We start from the raw sequence: 20333 nt of genomic DNA, 5'->3' as shown, positions 1-20333 counted from the left end.
GTGTGGGTGGCTCTGTGTGAGTGTGGGGGGCTCTGTGTGAGTGTGGGGGGCTGTGTGTGTGAGTGTGGGGGGCTCTGTGTGAGTGTGGGGGGCTCTGTGTGAGTGTGGGGGGCTCTGTGTGAGTGTGGGGGGCTCTGTGTGAGTGTGGGGGCTCTGTGTGAGTGCGGGGGGCTCTGTGTGAGTGCGGGGGGCTCTGTGTGAGTGTGGGGGGCTCTGTGTGAGTGGGGGGGCTCTGTGTGGGTGGCTCTGTGTGAGTGTGGGGGGCTCTGTGTGAGTGTGGGGGGCTCTGTGTGAGTGTGGGGGGCTCTGTGTGAGTGTGGGGGGCTCTGTGTGTGTGTGGGGGGCTCTGTGTGTGTGTGGGGGGCGCTGTGTGAGTGTGGGGGGCTCTGTGTGAGTGGGGGGGCTCTGTGTGGGTGGCTCTGTGTGAGTGTGGGGGGCTCTGTGTGAGTGTGGGGGGCTGTGTGTGTGAGTGTGGGGGGCTCTGTGTGAGTGTGGGGGGCTCTGTGTGAGTGTGGGGGGCTCTGTGTGAGTGTGGGGGGCTCTGTGTGAGTGTGGGGGGCTCTGTGTGAGTGTGGGGGGCTCTGTGTGAGTGCGGGGGGCTCTGTGTGAGTGCGGGGGGCTCTGTGTGAGTGTGGGGCTCTCTGTGTGAGTGTGGGGCTCTCTGTGTGAGTGTGGGGCTCTCTGTGTGAGTGTGGGGCTCTCTGTGTGAGTGTGGGGCTCTCTGTGTGAGTGTGGGGCTCTCTGTGTGAGTGTGGGGCTCTCTGTGTGAGTGTGGGGCTCTGTGTGTGAGTGTGGGGCTCTGTGTGTGAGTGTGGGGGGCTGTGTGTGTGAGTGTGGGGGGCTGTGTGTGTGAGTGTGGGGGGCTGTGTGTGTGAGTGTGGGGGGCTGTGTGTGTGAGTGTGGGGGGCTGTGTGTGTGAGTGTGGGGGGCTCTGTGTGTGAGTGTGGGGGGCTCTGTGTGTGAGTGTGGGGGGCTCTGTGTGTGAGTGTGGGGGGCTCTGTGTGTGAGTGTGGGGGGCTCTGTGTGAGTGTGGGGGGCTCTGTGTGAGTGTGGGGGGCTCTGTGTGAGTGTGGGGGGCTCTGTGTGAGTGTGGGGGGCTCTGTGTGAGTGTGGGGGGCTCTGTGTGAGTGGGGGGGGGCTCTGTGTGAGTGTGGGTGGCTCTGTGTGAGTGTGGGGGGCTCTGTGTGAGTGTGGGGGGCTCTGTGTGAGTGTGGGGGGCTCTGTGTGAGTGTGGGGGGCTCTGTGTGAGTGTGGGGGGCTCTGTGTGAGTGTGGGGGGCTCTGTGTGAGTGGGGGGGGGGCTCTGTGTGAGTGGGGGGGGGGCTCTGTGTGAGTGGGGGGGGGCTCTGTGTGAGTGGGGGGGGGGCTCTGTGTGAGTGGGGGGGCTCTGTGTGAGTGGGGGGGGCTCTGTGTGAGTGGGGGGGGCTCTGTGTGAGTGGGGGGGGCTCTGTGTGAGTGGGGGGGCTCTGTGTGAGTGGGGGGGGCTCTGTGTGAGTGGGGGGGGCTCTGTGTGAGTGGGGGGGGCTCTGTGTGAGTGAGGGGGGCTCAGTGTGAGTGGGGGGGGCTCTGTGAGTGTGGGGGGGGCTCTGTGAGAGTGTGGGGGGGCTCAGTGTGAGTGGGGGGGGCTCTGTGTGAGTGGGGGGGGCTCTGTGTGAGTGGGGGGGGCTCTGTGTGAGTGGGGGGGGCTCTGTGTGAGTGGGGGGGGCTCTGTGTGAGTGGGGGGGCTCTGTGTGAGTGTGGGGGGGCTCTGTGTGAGTGGGGGGGGGCTCTGTGTGGGTGGCTCTGTGAGAGTGTGGGTGGCTCTGTGTGAGTGTGGGTGGCTCTGTGTGAGTGTGGGTGGCTCTGTGTGAGTGTGGGTGGCTCTGTGTGAGTGTGGGGGGCTCTGTGTGAGTGTGGGGGGCTCTGTGTGAGTGTGGGGGGCTCTGTGTGAGTGTGGGGGGCTCTGTGTGAGTGTGGGGGGCTCTGTGTGAGTGTGGGTGGCTCTGTGTGAGTGTGGGGGGCTCTGTGTGAGTGTGGGGGGCTCTGTGTGAGTGTGGGGGGCTCTGTGTGAGTGTGGGGGGCTCGGTGTGAGTGTGGGGGGCTCTGTGTGAGTGTGGGGGGCTCTGTGTGAGTGTGGGGGGCTCTGTGTGAGTGTGGGGGGCTCTGTGTGAGTGTGGGGGGCTCTGTGTGAGTGGGGGGGGGCTCTGTGTGAGTGGGGGGGGGCTCTGTGTGAGTGGGGGGGGCTCTGTGTGAGTGGGGGGAGCTCTGTGTGAGTGGGGGGGGGCTCTGTGTGAGTGGGGGGGGGCTCTGTGTGAGTGGGGGGGCTCTGTGTGGGTGGCTCTGTGAGAGTGTGGGTGGCTCTGTGTGAGTGTGGGGGGCTCTGTGTGAGTGTGGGGGGCTCTGTGTGAGTGTGGGGGGCTCTGTGTGAGTGGGGGGGCTCTGTGTGAGTGTGGGGGGCTCTGTGTGAGTGTGGGGGGCTCTGTGTGAGTGTGGGGGGCTCTGTGTGAGTGTGGGGGGCTCTGTGTGAGTGTGGGGGGCTCTGTGTGAGTGTGGGGGGCTCTGTGTGAGTGTGGGGGGCTCTGTGTGAGTGTGGGGGGCTCTGTGTGAGTGGGGGGGGCTCTGTGTGAGTGGGGGGGGGCTCTGTGTGAGTGGGGGGGGCTCTGTGTGAGTGGGGGGGGGCTCTGTGTGAGTGGGGGGGGCTCTGTGTGAGTGGGGGGGGGCTCTGTGTGAGTGGGGGGGGGCTCTGTGTGAGTGGGGGGGGGCTCTGTGTGAGTGGGGGGGGGGCTCTGTGTGTGAGTGTGGGGGGCTCTGTGTGAGTGTGGGGGGCTCTGTGTGAGTGTGGGGGGCTCTGTGTGAGTGTGGGGGGCTCTGTGTGAGTGGGGGGGGGCTCTGTGTGAGTGGGGGGGGCTCTGTGTGAGTGGGGGGGGCTCTGTGTGAGTGGGGGGGGGCTCTGTGTGAGTGGGGGGGGGCTCTGTGTGAGTGGGGGGGGGCTCTGTGTGAGTGGGGGGGGGCTCTGTGTGAGTGGGGGGGGCTCTGTGTGAGTGGGGGGGGGGCTCTGTGTGTGAGTGTGGGGCTCTGTGTGTGAGTGTGGGGCTCTGTGTGTGAGTGTGGGGCTCTGTGTGTGAGTGTGGGGCTCTGTGTGTGAGTGTGGGGCTCTGTGTGTGAGTGTGGGGCTCTGTGTGTGAGTGTGGGGCTCTGTGTGAGTGTGGGGCTCTGTGTGAGTGTGGGGCTTTCTGTGTGAGTGTGGGGCTTTCTGTGTGAGTGTGGGGCTCTCTGTGTGAGTGTGGGGCTCTCTGTGTGAGTGTGGGGCTCTCTGTGTGAGTGTGGGGCTCTGTGTGTGAGTGTGGGGCTCTGTGTGTGAGTGTGGGGCTCTGTGTGTGAGTTTGGGGCTCTCTGTGTGAGTTTGGGGCTCTCTGTGTGAGTGTGGGGCTCTCTGTGTGAGTGTGGGGCTCTCTGTGTGAGTGTGGGGCTCTGTGTGAGTGTGGGGGGCTCTCTGTGTGAGTGGGGGGGCTCTGTGTGTGAGTGTGGGGCTCTGTGTGAGTGGGGGGGCTCTGTGTGAGTGTGGGGGGCTCTCTGTGTGAGTGGGGGGGCTCTGTGTGAGTGTGGGGGGCTCTGTGTGTGAGTGTGGGGCTCTGTGTGAGTGTGGGGCTCTGTGTGAGTGGGGGGCTCTGTGTGAGTGTGGGGGGCTCTCTGTGTGAGTGTGGGGCTCTGTGTGAGTGTGGGGGGCTCTCTGTGTGAGTGGGGGGGCTCTGTGTGAGTGTGGGGGGCTCTGTGTGTGAGTGTGGGGCTCTGTGTGAGTGTGGGGCTCTGTGTGAGTGGGGGGGCTCTGTGTGTGAGTGGGGGGGCTCTGTGTGTGAGTGGGGGGGCTCTGTGTGAGTGTGGGGGGCTCTGTGTGTGAGTGTGGGGCTCTGTGTGAGTGTGGGGCTCTGTGTGAGTGTGGGGGGCTCTGTGTGTGAGTGGGGGGGCTCTGTGTGTGAGTGTGGGGCTCTGTGTGAGTGTGGGGGGCTCTGTGTGAGTGTGGGGGGCTCTGTGTGTGAGTGTGGGGCTCTGTGTGAGTGTGGGGCTCTGTGTGAGTGGGGGGGCTCTGTGTGAGTGGGGGGGCTCTGTGTGTGAGTGGGGGGGCTCTGTGTGTGAGTGGGGGGGCAATGCTCTGTTTGAGTTTGGGGCAGAATATAATTTCAAAAAGCAATTGGGTAATTGTTTGATAAAGAATTTGCTGGTGTATTAGAAATTCTGCTGGAATGGGCCTTTTTAAATTCTTCCTGAGAATGAGCATCTAATTCCCCTCAAAAGCTAGCCGAGTTGCTCCTACAGAGAGCTGGCACAGACTAGATGGAGCGAATAGTCTCATTTTGCATTGTAACCATTGTGTGATTCTGTGTAGAACATACGTCACAGCAGCAGGTAGGAACAGCAGAGAGCTGCTCCCATCATTGTCCATCGCACTCTCTCCAGGGCCATCCACGCTGCCTCGAACCTTCTTCCCCGCTGAGCGTCCCATGGAGCTGCTCAGCTTGCTGGCCAGCTTCCTCGGAGCACTGCTAATTGAGAAATCCTCTTCTACACAACAGCTGTATAACTCCATCCTCATCTCAAAATCAGGTCCAACACTGGAACTATCACAGAAAATGGGACAATTAGAGGCAGAAACAGCTACACCTACAAAAACAGGCAACCGGGAGAATGGGAGGGGAAGGAGAGAATTAGACAAAGGGAGACACAGACAGCGATAGTGAGTGGTGTTGTGGTAATATCACTGAATTCGTTATCCAGACAGCCAGGCTTATGCTCTGCGGATTCAAACACCACCACAGCAGTTGTGGGATCAATTAAAAGATTTTGGGGGGATTGTCTGGTTGGGAATGCGCATTCGGCGATCAGCCGGAGAATCCCCGTCTGCCCCGAAATCGGGAGCGACGATGCTTTTGCGAAGCTCCGCCCCCACAGCTCCGCCCCCACAGCTCCGCCCCCGATGCTCCGCCCCTGATGCTCCGCCCCTCCGTCCCCGATGCTCCGCCCCCACAGCTCCGCCCCGATGCTCCGCCCCTCCGCCCCCGACGCTCCGTCCCTGATGCCCCGCCCCTCCGTCCCCGATGCCCCGCCCCTGATGCTCCGCCCCCGATGCTCCGCCCCTCCGCCCCCGATGCTCCGCCCCCGATGCTCCGCCCCTCCGCCCCCGATGCTCCGCCCCTCCGCCCCCGATGCTCCGCCCCCGACGCTCCGCCCCCGACGCTCCGCCCCGATGCTCCGCCTCCGACCCCTTCATCCCAGGGAGCAGTTGTTCCCTGAACCTGGCATCGTGGTGGAGTCGCTGCATTTAGTTTTCCAGATACCCAGGTTAATGTTCTGGGGTTACGATCCCATCACAGCACCCAGTGCGATTCAGATTCAATTACTAAATCCAGGATATAAAACTCGTCTCATTAATGGTGACCTTGGGCGAAATTCTCCGGAAACGGCGCGATGTCCGCCGACCAGCGCCAAAAACGGCGCAAATCAGCCGGGCATCGAGCCGCCCCAAAGGTGCGGAATGCTCCGCACCTTGGGGGGCCGAGCCCCAACCTTAAGGGGCCAGGCCCCCGCCGGCCTGATTTCCGCCCCGCCAGCCGGCGCGGAAATGACATCTCCGGGTGGCGCACGCGCGGGAGCGTCAGCGGCCGCTGACAGTTTCCCGCGCATGCGCAGTGGGGAGAGTCTCTTCCGCGTCCGCCATGGTGGAGACCGTGGCGGAGGCGGAAGGGAAAGAGTGCCCCCACGGCACAGGCCCGCCCGTGGATCGGTGGGCCCCGATCGTGGGCCAGGCCACCGTGGGGGCACCCCCCGGGGCCAGATCGCCCCGCGCCCCCCCCAGGACCCCGGAGCCCGCCCACGCCGCCTGGTCCCGCCGTTCAAAAGGTGGTTTAATCTACACCGGCGGGACAGGCAATTTAGCGGCGGGACTTCGGCCCATCCGGGCCGGAGAATCGCGCGGGGGGGGGCCGCCAACCGGCGCGGCGCGATTCCCGCCCCCGCCGAATATCTGGTGCCGGAGAATTTTGCAAATGGCGGGGGCGGGATTCACGCCAGCCCCCGGCGATTCTCCGACCCAGGGAGGGGGTTGGAGAATCTCGCCCCATGAAACTAACATTAATTCTTGTCAAACCCATCTGGTTCCTTTAGATTACATAGAACATACAGAGCAGAAGGAGGCCATTCGGCCCATTGAGTCTGCACTGGTCCACTTAAACCCTCACTTCCATCCTATCCCCATAACCCAACGTTTTGGACACTAAGGGCAATTTATCGCAGCCAATCCACCTAACCTGCATGTCTTTGGACTGTGGGAGGAAACCAGAGCACCCGAAGGAAACCCACGCAGACACGGGGAGGACGTGCAAACTCTGCAGTGACCCAGCGGGGAATCGGACCTGGGATCCTGGCGCTGTGAAGCCACAGTTCTATCCACAATGCTACCGTGCTGCCCTCCTTCAGAGAAGGAAATCGGCCAACATGTGACTGCAGACCCACACAGTGAGGAAGATCATTAACTGCCCTCGGAAACACCTGGCAAGGTGTTTATAAATGCTGACCCAGCCAGCAATACCCTCAGTCTGTGAGAGAATGGATGTAAAAATAAATTCTTCAATGCAATAACGTCCTTTCCTTATTCAGGAGACCAGACTGGACAGAATACTCGAGATGTGATGTAACCACCGCCCTGCACAACTCTGGCAAAACATCCCGGTTTTTACATAAGAACATAAGAACTAGGAGCAGGAGTCGGCCATATGGCCCCTCGAGCCTCCTCCACCATTCAATGAGATCATGGTTGATCTTTTGTGGACTCAGCTCCACTTTCCGGCCCGAACACCATAACCCTTAATCCCTTTATTCTTCAAAAAACTATCTATCTTTATCTTAAAAACATTTAATGAAGGAGCCTCAACTGCTTCACTGGGCAGGGAATTCCATAGATTCACAACCCTTTGGGTGAAGAAGTTCCTCCTAAACTCAGTCCAAAATCTACTTCCCCTTATTTTGAGGCTATGCCCCCTAGTTCTGCTTTCACCCGCCAGTGGAAACAACCTGCCCGCAACTATCCTAGCTATTCCCTTCATAATCTTATATGTTTCTATAAGATCCCCCCTCATCCTTCTAAATTCCAACGAGTACAGTCCCAGTCTACTCAACCTCTCCTCGTAATCCAACCCCTTCAGCTCTTGGATTAACCCAGTGAATCTCCTCTGCACACCCTCCAGCGCCAGTACGTCCTTTCTCAAGTAATGAGACCAAAACTGGACACAATACTCCAGGTGTGGCCTCACTAACACCTTATACAATTGCAGCATAACCTCCCTAGTCTTAAACTCCATCCCTCTAGCAATGAAGGACAAAATTCCATTTGCCTTCTTAATCACCTGTTGCACCTGAAAACCAACTTTTTGCGACTCATGCACTAGCACACCCAGGTCTCTCTGCACAGCAGCATGTTTTAATATTTTATCATTTAAATAATAATCCCTTTTGCTGTTATTCCTACCAAAATGGATAACCTCACATTTGTCAACATTGTATTCCATCTGCCAGACCCTAGCCCATTCACTTAGCCTATCGAAATCCCTCTGCAGACTTCCAGTATCCTCTGCACTTTTTGCTTTACCACTTATCTTAGTGTCGTCTGCAAACTTGGAAACATTGCCCTTGGTCCCCAACTCCAAATCATCTATGTAAATTGTGAACAGTTGTGGGCCCAACACTGATCCCTGAGGGACACCAATAGCTACTGATTGCCAACCAGAGAAACACCCATTAATCCCCACTCTTTGCTTTCTATTAATTAAACAATCCTCTATCAATGCTACTACTTTCCCCTTAATGCCATGCATCTTTATCTTATGCAACAACCTTTTGTGTGGCACCTTGTCAAAGGCTTTCTGGAAATCCAGATATACCACATCCATTGGCTCCCCGTTATCTACCGCACTGTTAATGCCCTCAAAAAATTCCACTAAATTAGTTAGGCACGACCTGCCCTTTATGAACCCATGCTGCGTCTGCCCAATGGGACAATTTCCATCCAGATGCCTCGCTATTTCTTCCTTGATGATAGATTCCAGCATCTTCCCTACTACCGAAGTTAAGCTCACTGGCCTATAATTACCCGCTTTCTGCCTACCTCCTTTTTTAAACAGTGGTGTCACGTTTGCTAATTTCCAATCTGCCGGGACCACCCCAGAGTCTAGTGAATTTTGGTAAATTATCACTAGTGCATTTGCAATTTCCCTAGCCATCTCTTTTAGCACTCTGGGATGCATTCCATCAGGTCCAGGAGACTTGTCTACCTCCAGCCCCATTAGCTTGCCCATCACTACCTCCTTGGTGATAACAATCCTCTCAAGGTCCTCACCTGTCATAGCCTCATTTCCATCAGTCACTGGCATGTTATTTGTGTCTTCCACTGTGAAGACCGACCAAAAAACCTGTTCATTTCAGCAGCCATTTCCTCATCTCCCATTACTAAATCTCCCTTCTCATCCTCTAAAGGACCAATATTTACCTTAGCCACTCTTTTTTGTTTTATGTATTTGTAGAAACTTTTACTATCTGTTTTTATATTCTGAGCAAGTTTACTCTCATAATCTATCTTACCCTTCTTTATAGCTTTTTTAGTAGCTTTCTGTTGCCCCCTAAAGATTTCCCAGTCCTCTAGTCTCCCACTGATCTTTGCCACTTTGTATGCTTTTTCCTTCAATTTGATACTCTCCCTTATTTCCTTAGATATCCACGGTCGATTTTCCCTCTTTTTACTATCCTTCCTTTTTGTTGGTATAAACCTTTGCTGAGCACTGTGAAAAATCACTTGGAAGGTTCTCCACTGTTCCTCAACTGTTTCACTATAAAGTCTTTGCTCCCAGTCTACCTTGTCAAAGGTAGTTCTTCTCTCATCCCATTTAATCTCCTTTGTTTAAGCACAAAACACTAGTGCTTGATTTTACCTTCTCACCCTCCATCTGTATTTTAAATTCCATCATATTGTGATCGCTCCTTCCGAGAGGATCCCTAACTATGAGATCCTGAATCAATCCTGTCTCATTACACAGGACCAGATCTAGGGCCGCTTGTTCCCTCGTAGGTTCCATTACATACTGTTCTAGGAAACTATCGCGGATACATTCTATAAACTCCTCCTCAAGGCTGCCTTGACCGACCTGGCTAAACCAATCAACATGTAGATTAAAATCCCCCATGATAACTGCTGTACCATTTCTACATGCATCAGTTATTTCTTTGTTTATTGCCTGCCCCACCATAATGTGACTATTTGGTGGCCTATAGATTACTCCTATCAGTGACTTTTTCGCCTTACTATTCCTGATCTCCACCCAAATGGATTCAACCTTATCCTCCATAGCACCGATGTCATCCCTTACTGTTGCCCGGATGTCATCCTTAAATAACAGAGCTACACCACCTCCCTTACCATCCACTCTGTCCTTCCGAAAAGTTTGATACCCTCAGATATTTAACTCCCAGTCGTGACCATCCTTTAACCATGTTTCAGTAATGACCACTAAATCATAGTCATTCACGCTGATTTGCGCCATCTACTCATTTACCTTATTCCGAATACTACGAGCATTCAGGTAAAGTACCCTTATGTTGGCTTTTTTACCTCTGTTCTGAATCTTAACACCTCGATCAGTAACCTCTCCTAAGTTATATTTCCTCTTAACCTTTCTCCTAATTTTCTTTGTCGTTGAACCCATATCTTCATGTAACAACCTGCCGCGTCGCTTACCATTAATGTTTTCACTTCCCGTTTTATTTCTTTTAGTATTCCTGGTCCTATTCACTGAGCTCCCCTCAATCACTGTACCTTGTACTGTCGCCCTTTTTGATTTTTGACTTTGGCTTCTCTGCCTTACACTTTCCCCCTTACTGCCTTTTATTTCTGTCCCTGTTTTACTACCTTCCAACTTCCTGCATCGGTTCCCATCCCCCTGCCACATTAGTTTAAACTCTCCCCAACAGCTCTAGAAAACACCCCCCCAGGACATCGGTTCCAGTCCTGCCCAGGTGCAGACCGTCCGGTTTGTACTGGTCCCACCTCCCCCAGAACCGGTTCCAATGTCCCAGGAATTTGAATCCCTCCCTCTTGCACCATCTCTCGAGCCACGTATTCATCCTCTCTATCCTGACATTCCTACTCGGACTAGCTCGTGGCACTGGTAGCAATCCTGAGATTACTACCTTTGAGGTCCCACTTTTTAGTTTAACTCCTAGCTCCCTAAATTCAGCTTGTAGGACCTCCTCCCGTTTTTTACCTAAATCGTTGGTGCCTATGTGCACCACGACAGCTGGCTGTTCACCCCCCCCCCCCCCCCAGAATGTCCTGCAGCCGCTCCGAGACATCCTTGACCCTTGCACCAGGGAGGCAACATACCATCCTGGAGTCTCGATTGCGTCCGCAGAACCGCCTGTCTATTCCCCTCACAATTGAGTCCCCTGTCACTATAGCCCTGCCATTCTTCTTCCTGCCCTTCTGTGCAGCAGAGCCATATATTCCCTTTGCAATAACATTCCATTTTCATAGAATCATAGAGTCATAGAATTTACAGTGCAGAAGGAGGCCATTCGGCCCATCGAGTCTGCACCGGACCTTATAAAGAGCACCCTACTGAAGCCCACATATCTACCCTATCCCCGTAACCCAGTAACCCCCACTTAACATTTTATGGACACTAAGGGCAATTTATCATGGCCAATCCACCGAACCTGCACATCTTTGGACTGTGGGAGGAAACCGGAGCACCCGGAGGAAACCCACGCACACACGGGGAGAACGTGCAGACTCCGCACAGACAGTGACCCAAGCCGGAATCGAACCTGGGACCCTGGAGCTGTGAAGCAACTGTGCTAACCACTATGCTACCGTGCTGCCCTTCTTACTAACCTTTTGTGATTCATTTAACAGGTCACCAAGATCTGAGCAATGAATAAAATTAAGCATTCCGGAAAGGTAGACAAATCTGGAAGCCATTTTGTTGCTTGACCAGGAAGCACAATTTTCTACTTACAACACAAAGGCGTTTTCAAAGCAAATATCAGACATGGTGCAATCGACCAGCACCATGTCCGTGTCGTAGATGTCACAGCCAATCTTCAGCAATGCAAACACAGCATACCGATGGAAATCTGTGCGGAACAACACAAACATCAGTCCTGGAATTAATCACCCCCAATGCATCGAATGCCTCACACACATAGCCCCATGTTTCTGCACCCCCTCTTCTTTTTCACACTCTTTCACTCCCACCTTGTATTCCTTCCCCGACTCCCACCCCATTCCTGGCCAATAAACTCCATCCTGCACCTTTCCCAAACCCTGATCTCCCAAATCTTCCAGCAAATAAACAGCACAACTAATTGGCGACATGGTAGCACAGTGGTTAGCACTGTGGCTTCACACAGTTCCAGGGTCCCAGGTTCGATTCCGGCTTGGGTCACTGTCTGTGCGGAGTCTGCACGTTCTCCCCGTGTCTGCGTGGGTTTCCTCCGGGTGCTCCGGTTTTCTCCCACAAGTCCTGAAAGACGTGGGGTGGGATTCTCCGACCCCCCGCCGGGTGGGAGAATCGCCGGGGGCTGGCGTGAATCCCGCCCCCGCTGGTTGCCGAATTCTCCGGCACCGGATATTCGGCGGGGGCGGGAATCGCGCCACGCCGGTTGGCGCCCCCCCCCCCGGGCGATTCTCCGGCCCGCAATGGGCCGAAGTCCCGCCGCTGTCAACCCACGCTAGCCGACATGGATTGAACCACCTTTGGGACAGCGGGACACGGCTCCGTGGGCGGGCTTCTGGGTCCAGGGGGGGGCACGGGGCGACCTGGCCCCTGGGCTGCCCCCACGGTGGCCTGGCCCGCGATCAGGGCCCACCGATCCCCGGGCGGGCCTGTGCCGTGGGGGCACTCTTTCCCTTCCGCCTTCGCCATGGTCTCCACCATGGCCGAGGCGGAAGAGACCCTCCCTCCACTGCACATGCGCGGGGATGCCGTGAGCGGCCGCTGACACTCAGTTTTGCGCCAGCTGGCGGGGCACCAAAGGCCTTTCCCGCCAGCTGGCGGGGCGGAAATCAGTCCGGCGCGGGCCGAGCCCCTCAAGGTGAGGGCTCGGCCGCTCAAGATGCGGAGAATTCCGCACCTTTGGGACGGCGCGATGCCGGACTGATTCGCGCCGTTTTTGGCGCCGGTCGGCGGACATCGCTCCGATATCGGAGAATCCCGCCCCTGCTGTTAGGTGAATTGGACATTCTGAATTCTCCCTCTGTGTACCTGAAGAGGCTCCGGAATGTGGCGACTAGGGGCTTTTCACAGTAACTTCATTGCAGTGTCAACATAAACCTATTTGTGACAATAAAGATTTTTATGTTCATTCAGACAAAAAGTCAGTTCTCACCTCCTCTGTTTTTGAAGTAATCCGTGTCTTTCCACATCAGAGGAATCCGCAGGTCTAGCAATGAGAATACAACAGCGTAAAGTTTCTGAATCAGTGCTGGGGCCGCAACTACTTGCAAACTATGTCAGATTAGATGAGGAGACTGAAGGTATGATACCTACATTTGTTGACAATACAAAGCTAAGTGGGAATGTGAGTTGTGAGGAGGACACAAGTGGGTTGCAGAGTGAAACGAGTGGTCAGTGGGCAATCAGTACAAATGATGTATCATGTGGTGGAATGGGAGGTATTTACTTGGGAATTAAGAATAGGAAATACTGAACATTCTTAAACCAGTGAGCAGCTATTAAATGCAGAGTGGCTGCTGGACATTCTAAAGGGGGAGGGTGAACAGCCAGCTGTCGTGGTGCACATAGGCACCAACGATATAGGTAAAAAATGGGATGAGGTCCTACAATCAGAATTTAGGGAGTTAGGAGCTAAACTAAAAAATAGGCCCTCAAAGGTAGTAATCTCAGGATTGCTGCCAGTGTCACGTGCTAGTCAGAGTAGGAATGGAAGAATAGGCAGGATGAATGTGTGGCTTGAGAGATGGTGCAAGAGGGAGGGATTCAGATTTTTGGGACATTGGAACCGGGTCTGGGGGAGGTGGGACCATTATAAATCGGACGGTCTACACCTGGGCAGGACTGGAACCAATGTCCTGGGGGGAAGGGGTGTTTGTTAGCGCTGTTGGGGAGGGTTTAAACTAATGTGGCAGGGGGGTGGGACTATTCCTTTAAGAAATGTTTTGTTTTATCACATGCACGGTAGGCTATTGCAAAAAATATGGAGGCTGGGGATTGAGGGTGATTTAGTGATGTGGATCAGAAATTGGCTAGCTGAAAGAAGACAGAGGGTGGTGGTTGATGGGAAATGTTCAGAATGGAGTACAGTCACAAGTGGAGTACCACAAGGATCTGTTCTGGGGCCGTTGCTGTTTGTCATTTTTATCAATGACCTAGAGGAAGGCGCAGAAGGGTGGGTGAGTAAATTTGCAGACGATACTAAAGTCGGTGGTGTTGTCGATAGTGTGGAAGGATGTAGCAGGTTACAGAGGGATATAGATAAGCTGCAGAGCTGGGCTGAGAGGTGGCAAATGGAGTTTAATGTAGAGAAGTGTGAGGTGATTCACTTTGGAAGGAATAACAGGAATGCGGAATATTTGGCTAATGGTAAAGTTCTTGAAAGTGTGGATGAGCAGAGGGATCTAGGTGTCCATGTACATAGATCCCTGAAAGTTGCCACCCAGGTTGATAGGGTTGTGAAGAAGGCCTATGGAGTGTTGGCCTTTATTGGTAGAGGGATTGAGTTCCGGAGTCGGGAGGTCATGTTGCAGCTGTACAGAACTCTGGTACGGCCGCATTTGGAGTATTGCGTACAGTTCTGGTCACCGCATTATAGGAAGGACGTGGAGGCTTTGGAGTGGGTGCAGAGGAGATTTACCAGGATGTTGCCTGGTATGGAGGGAAAATCTTATGAGGAAAGGCTGATGGACTTGAGGTTGTTTTCGTTGGAGAGAAGAAGGTTAAGAGGAGACTTAATAGAGACATACAAAATGATCAGGGGGTTGGATAGGGTGGACATTGAGAGCCTTCTCCCGCGGATGGAAATGGCTGGCACGAGGGGACATAGCTTTAAACTGAGGGGTAATAGATATAGGACAGAGGTCAGAGGTAGGTTCTTTACGCAAAGAGTAGTGAGGCCGTGGAATGCCCTACCTGCAACAGTAGTGAACTCGCCAACATTGAGGGCATTTAAAAGTTTATTGGATAAACATATGGATGATAATGGTATAGTGTAGGTTAGATGGCTTTTGTTTCGGTGCAACATCGTGGGCCGAAGGGCCTGTACTGCGCTGTATTGTTCTATATCTATATCTATACACAAATGTTGTAATAAAAATATATTTTACGTACAGCTAGTCCAGTTTAGTTTCTGATCAATGGTAACAGGATGTTGATTGTGGCAGATTCAACCATGAGGCCATTCAGCGCATCTGGTCCATGCAGCCCGGGGACACCCAGGTGTCCTTTCGAATCCCATCTTCCTGCTCCCGGCCCATGGCCCTGTAGCTTACAGCACTGATGGTGTAGATCCAGGTACTTTTTTAAAGAGTTTAGGGTCTCTGCCTCCACCCCCAACTCGGGCAGCGAATTCCAGACTCCCACTACCCTCTGGGTAAAAAGGTTCTTCCTCACGTCCCCTCTACACCTTCTGCCTCTTATCCTGAATCTCTGTCTCCTGGTTCATCAATTATCCACCAAGGGAAACTATTTTAGTCTGCCCACTCTATCTCTTCACCTGATAATTTTGTCCACCTCAATTAAGTCGCCCCTCAGCCTTTGTTCCAAGGAAAATAACCCCAATCTATCCAATCTCTCCTCGTAGCTACACTTTTCCAGCCCTGGCAACATTCTTGTAAACCTCCTCTGCTCTCTCTCCAGAGCAATAACGTCCTTCCTGTAATGTGGTGACCAGAACGGCACACAATACTCCCGTTGTGGCCTCACCAGTGTTTTATACAACTCCAACATTAAATCCTTACATTTATATTCAATCTCTGCCAATGAATGACAATGAAATGAAAATGAAATGAAAAGAAAAATAAAAATCACTTATTGTCACGAGTAGGCTTCAAAAAAGTTACTGTGAAAAGCCCCTAGTCGCCTCGTTCCGGCGCCTGTTCGGGGAGGCTGGTACAGGAATTGAACCGTGCTGCTGGCCTGCCTTGGTCTGCTTTCAAAGCCAGCGATTTAGCCCAGTGAGCTAAATCAGACCCAGAGCAATCCATAAGCTTTCTTAACAACCTTGTCTACTTGAACTGCTGCCATTCAGGACCTGTGTGGATTGGGAGCATCTGTTTAAGGGTAGATCCACATTTGAAATGTGGTAGTCTTATAAGGAAAGGTTGATTAGAGAGCAGGACAGACATGTCCCTGTGAAAATGAGGGACAGAAATGGCAAGATTAGGGAACCATGGATGATGGGTGGAATTGTGTGACTAGCTAAGATGAAAAAGGAAGCATACATAAGATCTAGGCGACTGAAATCTGATGAAGCTTTGGAGGAATATCGGGAAATTAGGACAAATCTCAAACGCGCAATAAAGAGGGCTAAAAGGGGACATGAAATATCTTTTGCTAACAGAGTTAAGGAAAGTCCCAAAGCCTTTTATTCGTATATAAGGAGCAAGAGGGTAACTAGAGAAAGGATTGGCCCACTCAAAGACAAAAGAGGGAATTTATGCGTGGAGTCAGAGGAAATGGGTGAGATTCTTAATGAGTACTTTGCATCGGTATTCACCAAGGAGAGGGACATGATGGATGTTGAGGCTAAGGATGGATGTTTAAATACTCTAGGTCAAGTCGGCATAAGGAAAGGGGAAGTTTTGGATATTCTAAAAGGCATTAAAGTGGACAAGTCCCCAGGTCCGGATGGACAAAATAGCTGGGGCCTGAACAGATATCTTTGCAACATCCTTGAGCACGGGTGAGGTCCCGTAGGACTGGAGAATTGCTAATGTTGTCCCTTTGTTTGAGAAGGGTAGCAGGGATAATCCAGGGAATTATAGACCTGTGAGCTTGACATCAGTGGTAGGCAAACCGTTGGAGAAGATACTGAGGGATAGGATCTATTCACATTTGGAAGAAAATTGACTTATCAGTGAAAAATGAAAATTAAAATCGCTAGGCTTCAATGAAGTTACTGTGAAAAGCCCCTAGTCGCCACATTCCGGCGCCTGTTCGGGGAGGCTGGTACGGGATAGGCAGCATGGTTTTGTGCAGGGAAGGTCATGTCTTACAAACCTAATGGAATTCTTTGAGGAAGTGACAAAGTTAATTGATGAGGAAAGGGCTGTAGATGTCATATACATGGACTTCAGTAAGGTGTTTGATAAAGTTCCCCATGGCAGACTGATGGACAAAGTGAAGTCGTGTGGGGATCAGGGTGTACGAGCTAGATGGATAAAGAACTGGCTGGGCAACAGGAGACAGAGAGTAGTGATGGAAGGCAGTGTCTCAAAATGGAGAAAGTGACTAGTGGTGTTCCACAGGGATCCGTGCTCGGACCACTGTTGTTTGTGATATACATAAATGATCGGGACAAAGGTAAAGGTGGTCTGATTAGCGAGTTTGCAGATGATACTAAGATTGGTGGAGTTGCAGATAGCGAGAAGGACTGTCAGAGAATACAGCAAAATATAGATAGATTAGAGAGTTGGGCAGAGAAATGGCAGATGGAGTTCAATCCAGGCAAATGCGAGGTGATGCATTTTGGAAGGTCTAATTCAAGACGGGGCAGCACGGTAGCCTTGTGGATAGCACAATTGCTTCACAGCTCCAGGGTCTCAGGTTCGATTCCGGCTTGGGTCACTGTCTGTGCGGAGTCTGCACATTCTCCCCGTGTGTGCGTGGGTTTCCTCCGGGTGCTCCGGTTTCCTCCCACAGTCCAAAGATATGCAGGTTAGGTGGATTGGCCATTCTAAATTGCCCTTAGTATCCAAAATTGCCCTTAGTGTTGGGTGGGGCTACTGGGTTATGGGGATAGGATGGAGGTGTGGACCTTGGGTAGGGTGCTCTTTCCAAGAGCCGGTGCAGACTCGATGGGCCAAATGACCAGGACAGGTGTTAGATTTGGAGGTAGGTGAGCACTTTGGTGATAGTGACCACAATTCGATTACGTTTACTTTAGTGATGGAAAGGGATAGGTATATACCGCAGGGCAAGAGTTATATCTGGGGGAAAGGCAATTATGATGCGATAAGGCAAGACTTAGGATGCATCGGATGGAGAGGAAAACTGCAGGGGATGGGCACAATGGAAATGTGGAGCTTGTTCAAGGAACAGCTACTGCGTGTCCTTGATAAGTATGTGCCTGTCAGGCAGGGAGGAAGTGGTCGAGCAAGGGAACCGTGGTTTACTAAGGCAGTCGAAACACTTGTCAAGAGGAAAAAGGAGGCTTATGTAAAGATGAGACATGAAGGTTCAGTAAGGGCGCTCGAGAGTTACAAGTTAGCGAGGAAGGACCTAAAGAGAGAGCTACGAAGAGCCAGGAGGGGACATGAGAAGTCTTTGGCAAGTAGGATCAAGGATAATCCTAAAGCTTTTTATAGATATGTCAGGAATAAAAGAATGACTAGGGTAAGAGTAGGGCCAGTCAAGGACAGTAGTGGGAAGTTGTGCTTGGAGTCCGAGGAGATAGGAGAGGTGCTAAATGAATATTTTTCATCAGTATTCACACAGGAAAAAGACAACGTTGTCGAGGAGAATACTGAGATTCAGGCTACTAGACTAGAAGGGCTTGAGGTTCATCAGGAGGAGGTGTTAACAATTCTGGAAAGGGTGAAAATGGATAAGTCTCCTGGGCCGGATGGGATTTATCCTAGGATTCTTTGGGAAGCTAGGGAGGAGATTGCTGAGCCTTTGGCTTTGATCTTATTAAGTCATCTTTGTCTACAGGAATAGTGCCAGAAGACTGGAGGATAGCAAATGTTGTCCCCTTGTTCAAGAAGGGGAGTAGAGACAACCCCGGTAACTATAGACCAGTGAGCCTTACTTCTGTTGTGGGCAAAATCTTGGAAAGGTTTATAGGAGATAGGATGTATAATCATCTGGAAAGGAATAATTTGATTAGACATAGTCAACACGGTTTTGTGAAGGGTAGGTCGTGCCTCACAAACCTTATTGAGTTCTTTGAGAAGGTGACCAAACAGGTGGATGAGGATAAAGCAGTTGATGTGGTGTATATGGATTTCAGTAAAGCGTTTGATAAGGTTCCCCACGGTAGGCTACTGCAGAAAATACGGAAGCATGGGATTCAGGGAGGTTTAGCAGTTTGGATCAGAAATTGGCTAGCTGGAAGAAGACAAAGGGTGGTGGTTGATGGGAAGTGTTCAGACTGGAGTCCAGTTACTAGTGGTGTACCACAAGGATCTGTTTTGGGGCCACTGCTGTTTGTCATTTTTATAAATGACCTGGAGGAGGGCGTAGAAGGATGGGTGAGTAAATTTGCAGATGACACTAAAGTCGGTGGAGTTGTGGACAGTGCGGAAGGATGTTACAAGTTACAGAGGGACATAGATAAGCTGCAGCGCTGGGCTGAGAGGTGGCAAATGGAGTTTAATGCAGAAAAGTGTGAGGTGATTCATTTTGGAAGGAATAACAGGAAGACAGAGTGCTGGGCTAATGGTAAGATTCTTGGCAGTGTGGATGAGCAGAGAGATCTCGGTGTCCATGTACATAGATCCCTGAAAGTTGCCACTCAGATTGAGAGGGTTGTTAAGAAGGCGTACGGTGTGTTAGCTTTTATTGGTAGAGGGATTGAGTTTCGGAGCCATGAGGTCATGTTGCAGCTGTACAAAACCCTGGTGCAGCCGCATTTGGAGTATTGTGTGCAATTCTGGCCACCGCATTATAGGAACGATGAAATGAAATGAAAAATGAAAATCGCTTGTCACAAGTAGGCTTCAAATGAAGTTACTGTGAAAAGCCCCTAGTCGCCACATTCCGGAGCCTGTTCGGGGAGGCTGTTACGGGATGTGGAAGCATTGGAAAGGGTGCAGAGAAGATTTATCAGAATGTTGCCTGGTATGTAGGGAAGATCTTATGAGGAAAGGCTGAGGGACTTGAGGCTGTTTTCGTTAGAGAGAAGAAGGTTAAGAGGTGACTTAATCGAGGCATACAAGATGATCAGAGGATTGGACAGGGTGGACAGTGAGAGCCTTTTTCCTCGGATGGTGATGTCTAGCACGAGGGGACATAGCTTTAAATTGAGGGGAGATAGATATAGGACAGATGTCAGAGGTAGGTTCTTTACTCAGAGAGTAGTAAGGGCGTGGAATGCCCTGCCTGCAACAGTAGTGGACTCGCCAACACTAAGGGTATTCAAATGGTCATTGGATAGACATATGGACGATAAGGGAATAGTGTAAATGGGCTTTAGAGTGGTTTCACAGGTCGGCGCAACATCGAGGGCTGAAGGGCCTGTACTGCGCTGTAATGTTCTATGTTCTCTGTTTTATGTTGGGTAGGGTGCTCTTTCCAAGAGCCGGTGCAGACTCGATGGGCCGAATGGCCTCCTTCTGCACTGTAAATTCTATGATAATCTATTGAGAGCGGACTATACGGTCAATGGAAGAGTCCTGGGGAAAATTGATGTACAGAGAGATCTGGGAGTTTAGGTCCATTGTATCCTGAAGGTGGCAACGCAGGTCGATAGAGTGGTCAAGAAGGCATACAGCATGCTTGCCTTCATCGGACGGGGTATTGAGTACAAGAGTCGGCAGGTCATGTTACAGTTGTATAAGACTTTGGTTAGGCCACATTTGGAATACTGCGTGCAGTTCTGGTCGCCACATTACCAGAAGGATGTGGATGCTTTAGAGAGGGTGCAGAGGAGGTTCACCAGGATGTTGCCTGGTATGGAGGGTGCTAGCTATGAAGAAAGGTTGAGTAGATTAGGATTGTTTTCGTTGGAAAGGTGGAGGTTGAGGGGGGACCTGATTGAGGTCTGCAACATTCTGAGAGGTAGAACATAGAACATAGAACAATACAGCGCAGTACAGGCCCTTCGGCCCACGATGTTGCACCGAAACAAAAGCCATCTAACCTATACTATGCCATTATCATCCATATGTTTATCCAATAAACTTTTAAATGCCCTCAATGTTGGCGAGTTCACTACTGTAGCAGGTAGGGCATTCCACGGCCTCACTACTCTTTGCGTAAAGAACCTACCTCTGACCTCTGTCCTATATCTATTACCCCTCAGTTTAAAGTTATGTCCCCTCGTGCTAGACATCACGAGCCGAGAAGGAAGGCTCTCACTGTCCACCCTATCCAATCCTCTGATCATCTTGTATGCCTCTATTAAGTCTCCTCTTAA

At 52.1% G+C, this 20333-nt stretch overlaps 1 protein-coding gene across 1 annotated transcript in view; it reads right to left on the bottom strand.

Moving 5' to 3' along the window:
- Window positions 1-20333, bottom strand: part of LOC140409372 (rhotekin-like) — a 297698-nt gene that overhangs the window by 236223 nt on the left and 41142 nt on the right. The window contains exons 4-6 of the mRNA XM_072497817.1: window positions 12408-12461; window positions 11036-11153; window positions 4370-4594 (exon numbers count right to left, since the gene is read on the bottom strand). Of these exons, the coding sequence (XP_072353918.1) occupies window positions 4370-4594; window positions 11036-11153; window positions 12408-12461 (397 nt within the window). The remainder of the gene's footprint in view (window positions 1-4369; window positions 4595-11035; window positions 11154-12407; window positions 12462-20333) is intronic.

This window comes from Scyliorhinus torazame, chromosome 3 (assembly GCF_047496885.1).
Source record: "Scyliorhinus torazame isolate Kashiwa2021f chromosome 3, sScyTor2.1, whole genome shotgun sequence".
NCBI classification, from domain to species: Eukaryota; Metazoa; Chordata; class Chondrichthyes; order Carcharhiniformes; family Scyliorhinidae; genus Scyliorhinus; species Scyliorhinus torazame.
The sequence above is the reverse complement of the archived record's forward strand: the minus strand, read 5'-3'. Positions and strand labels throughout refer to the sequence as shown.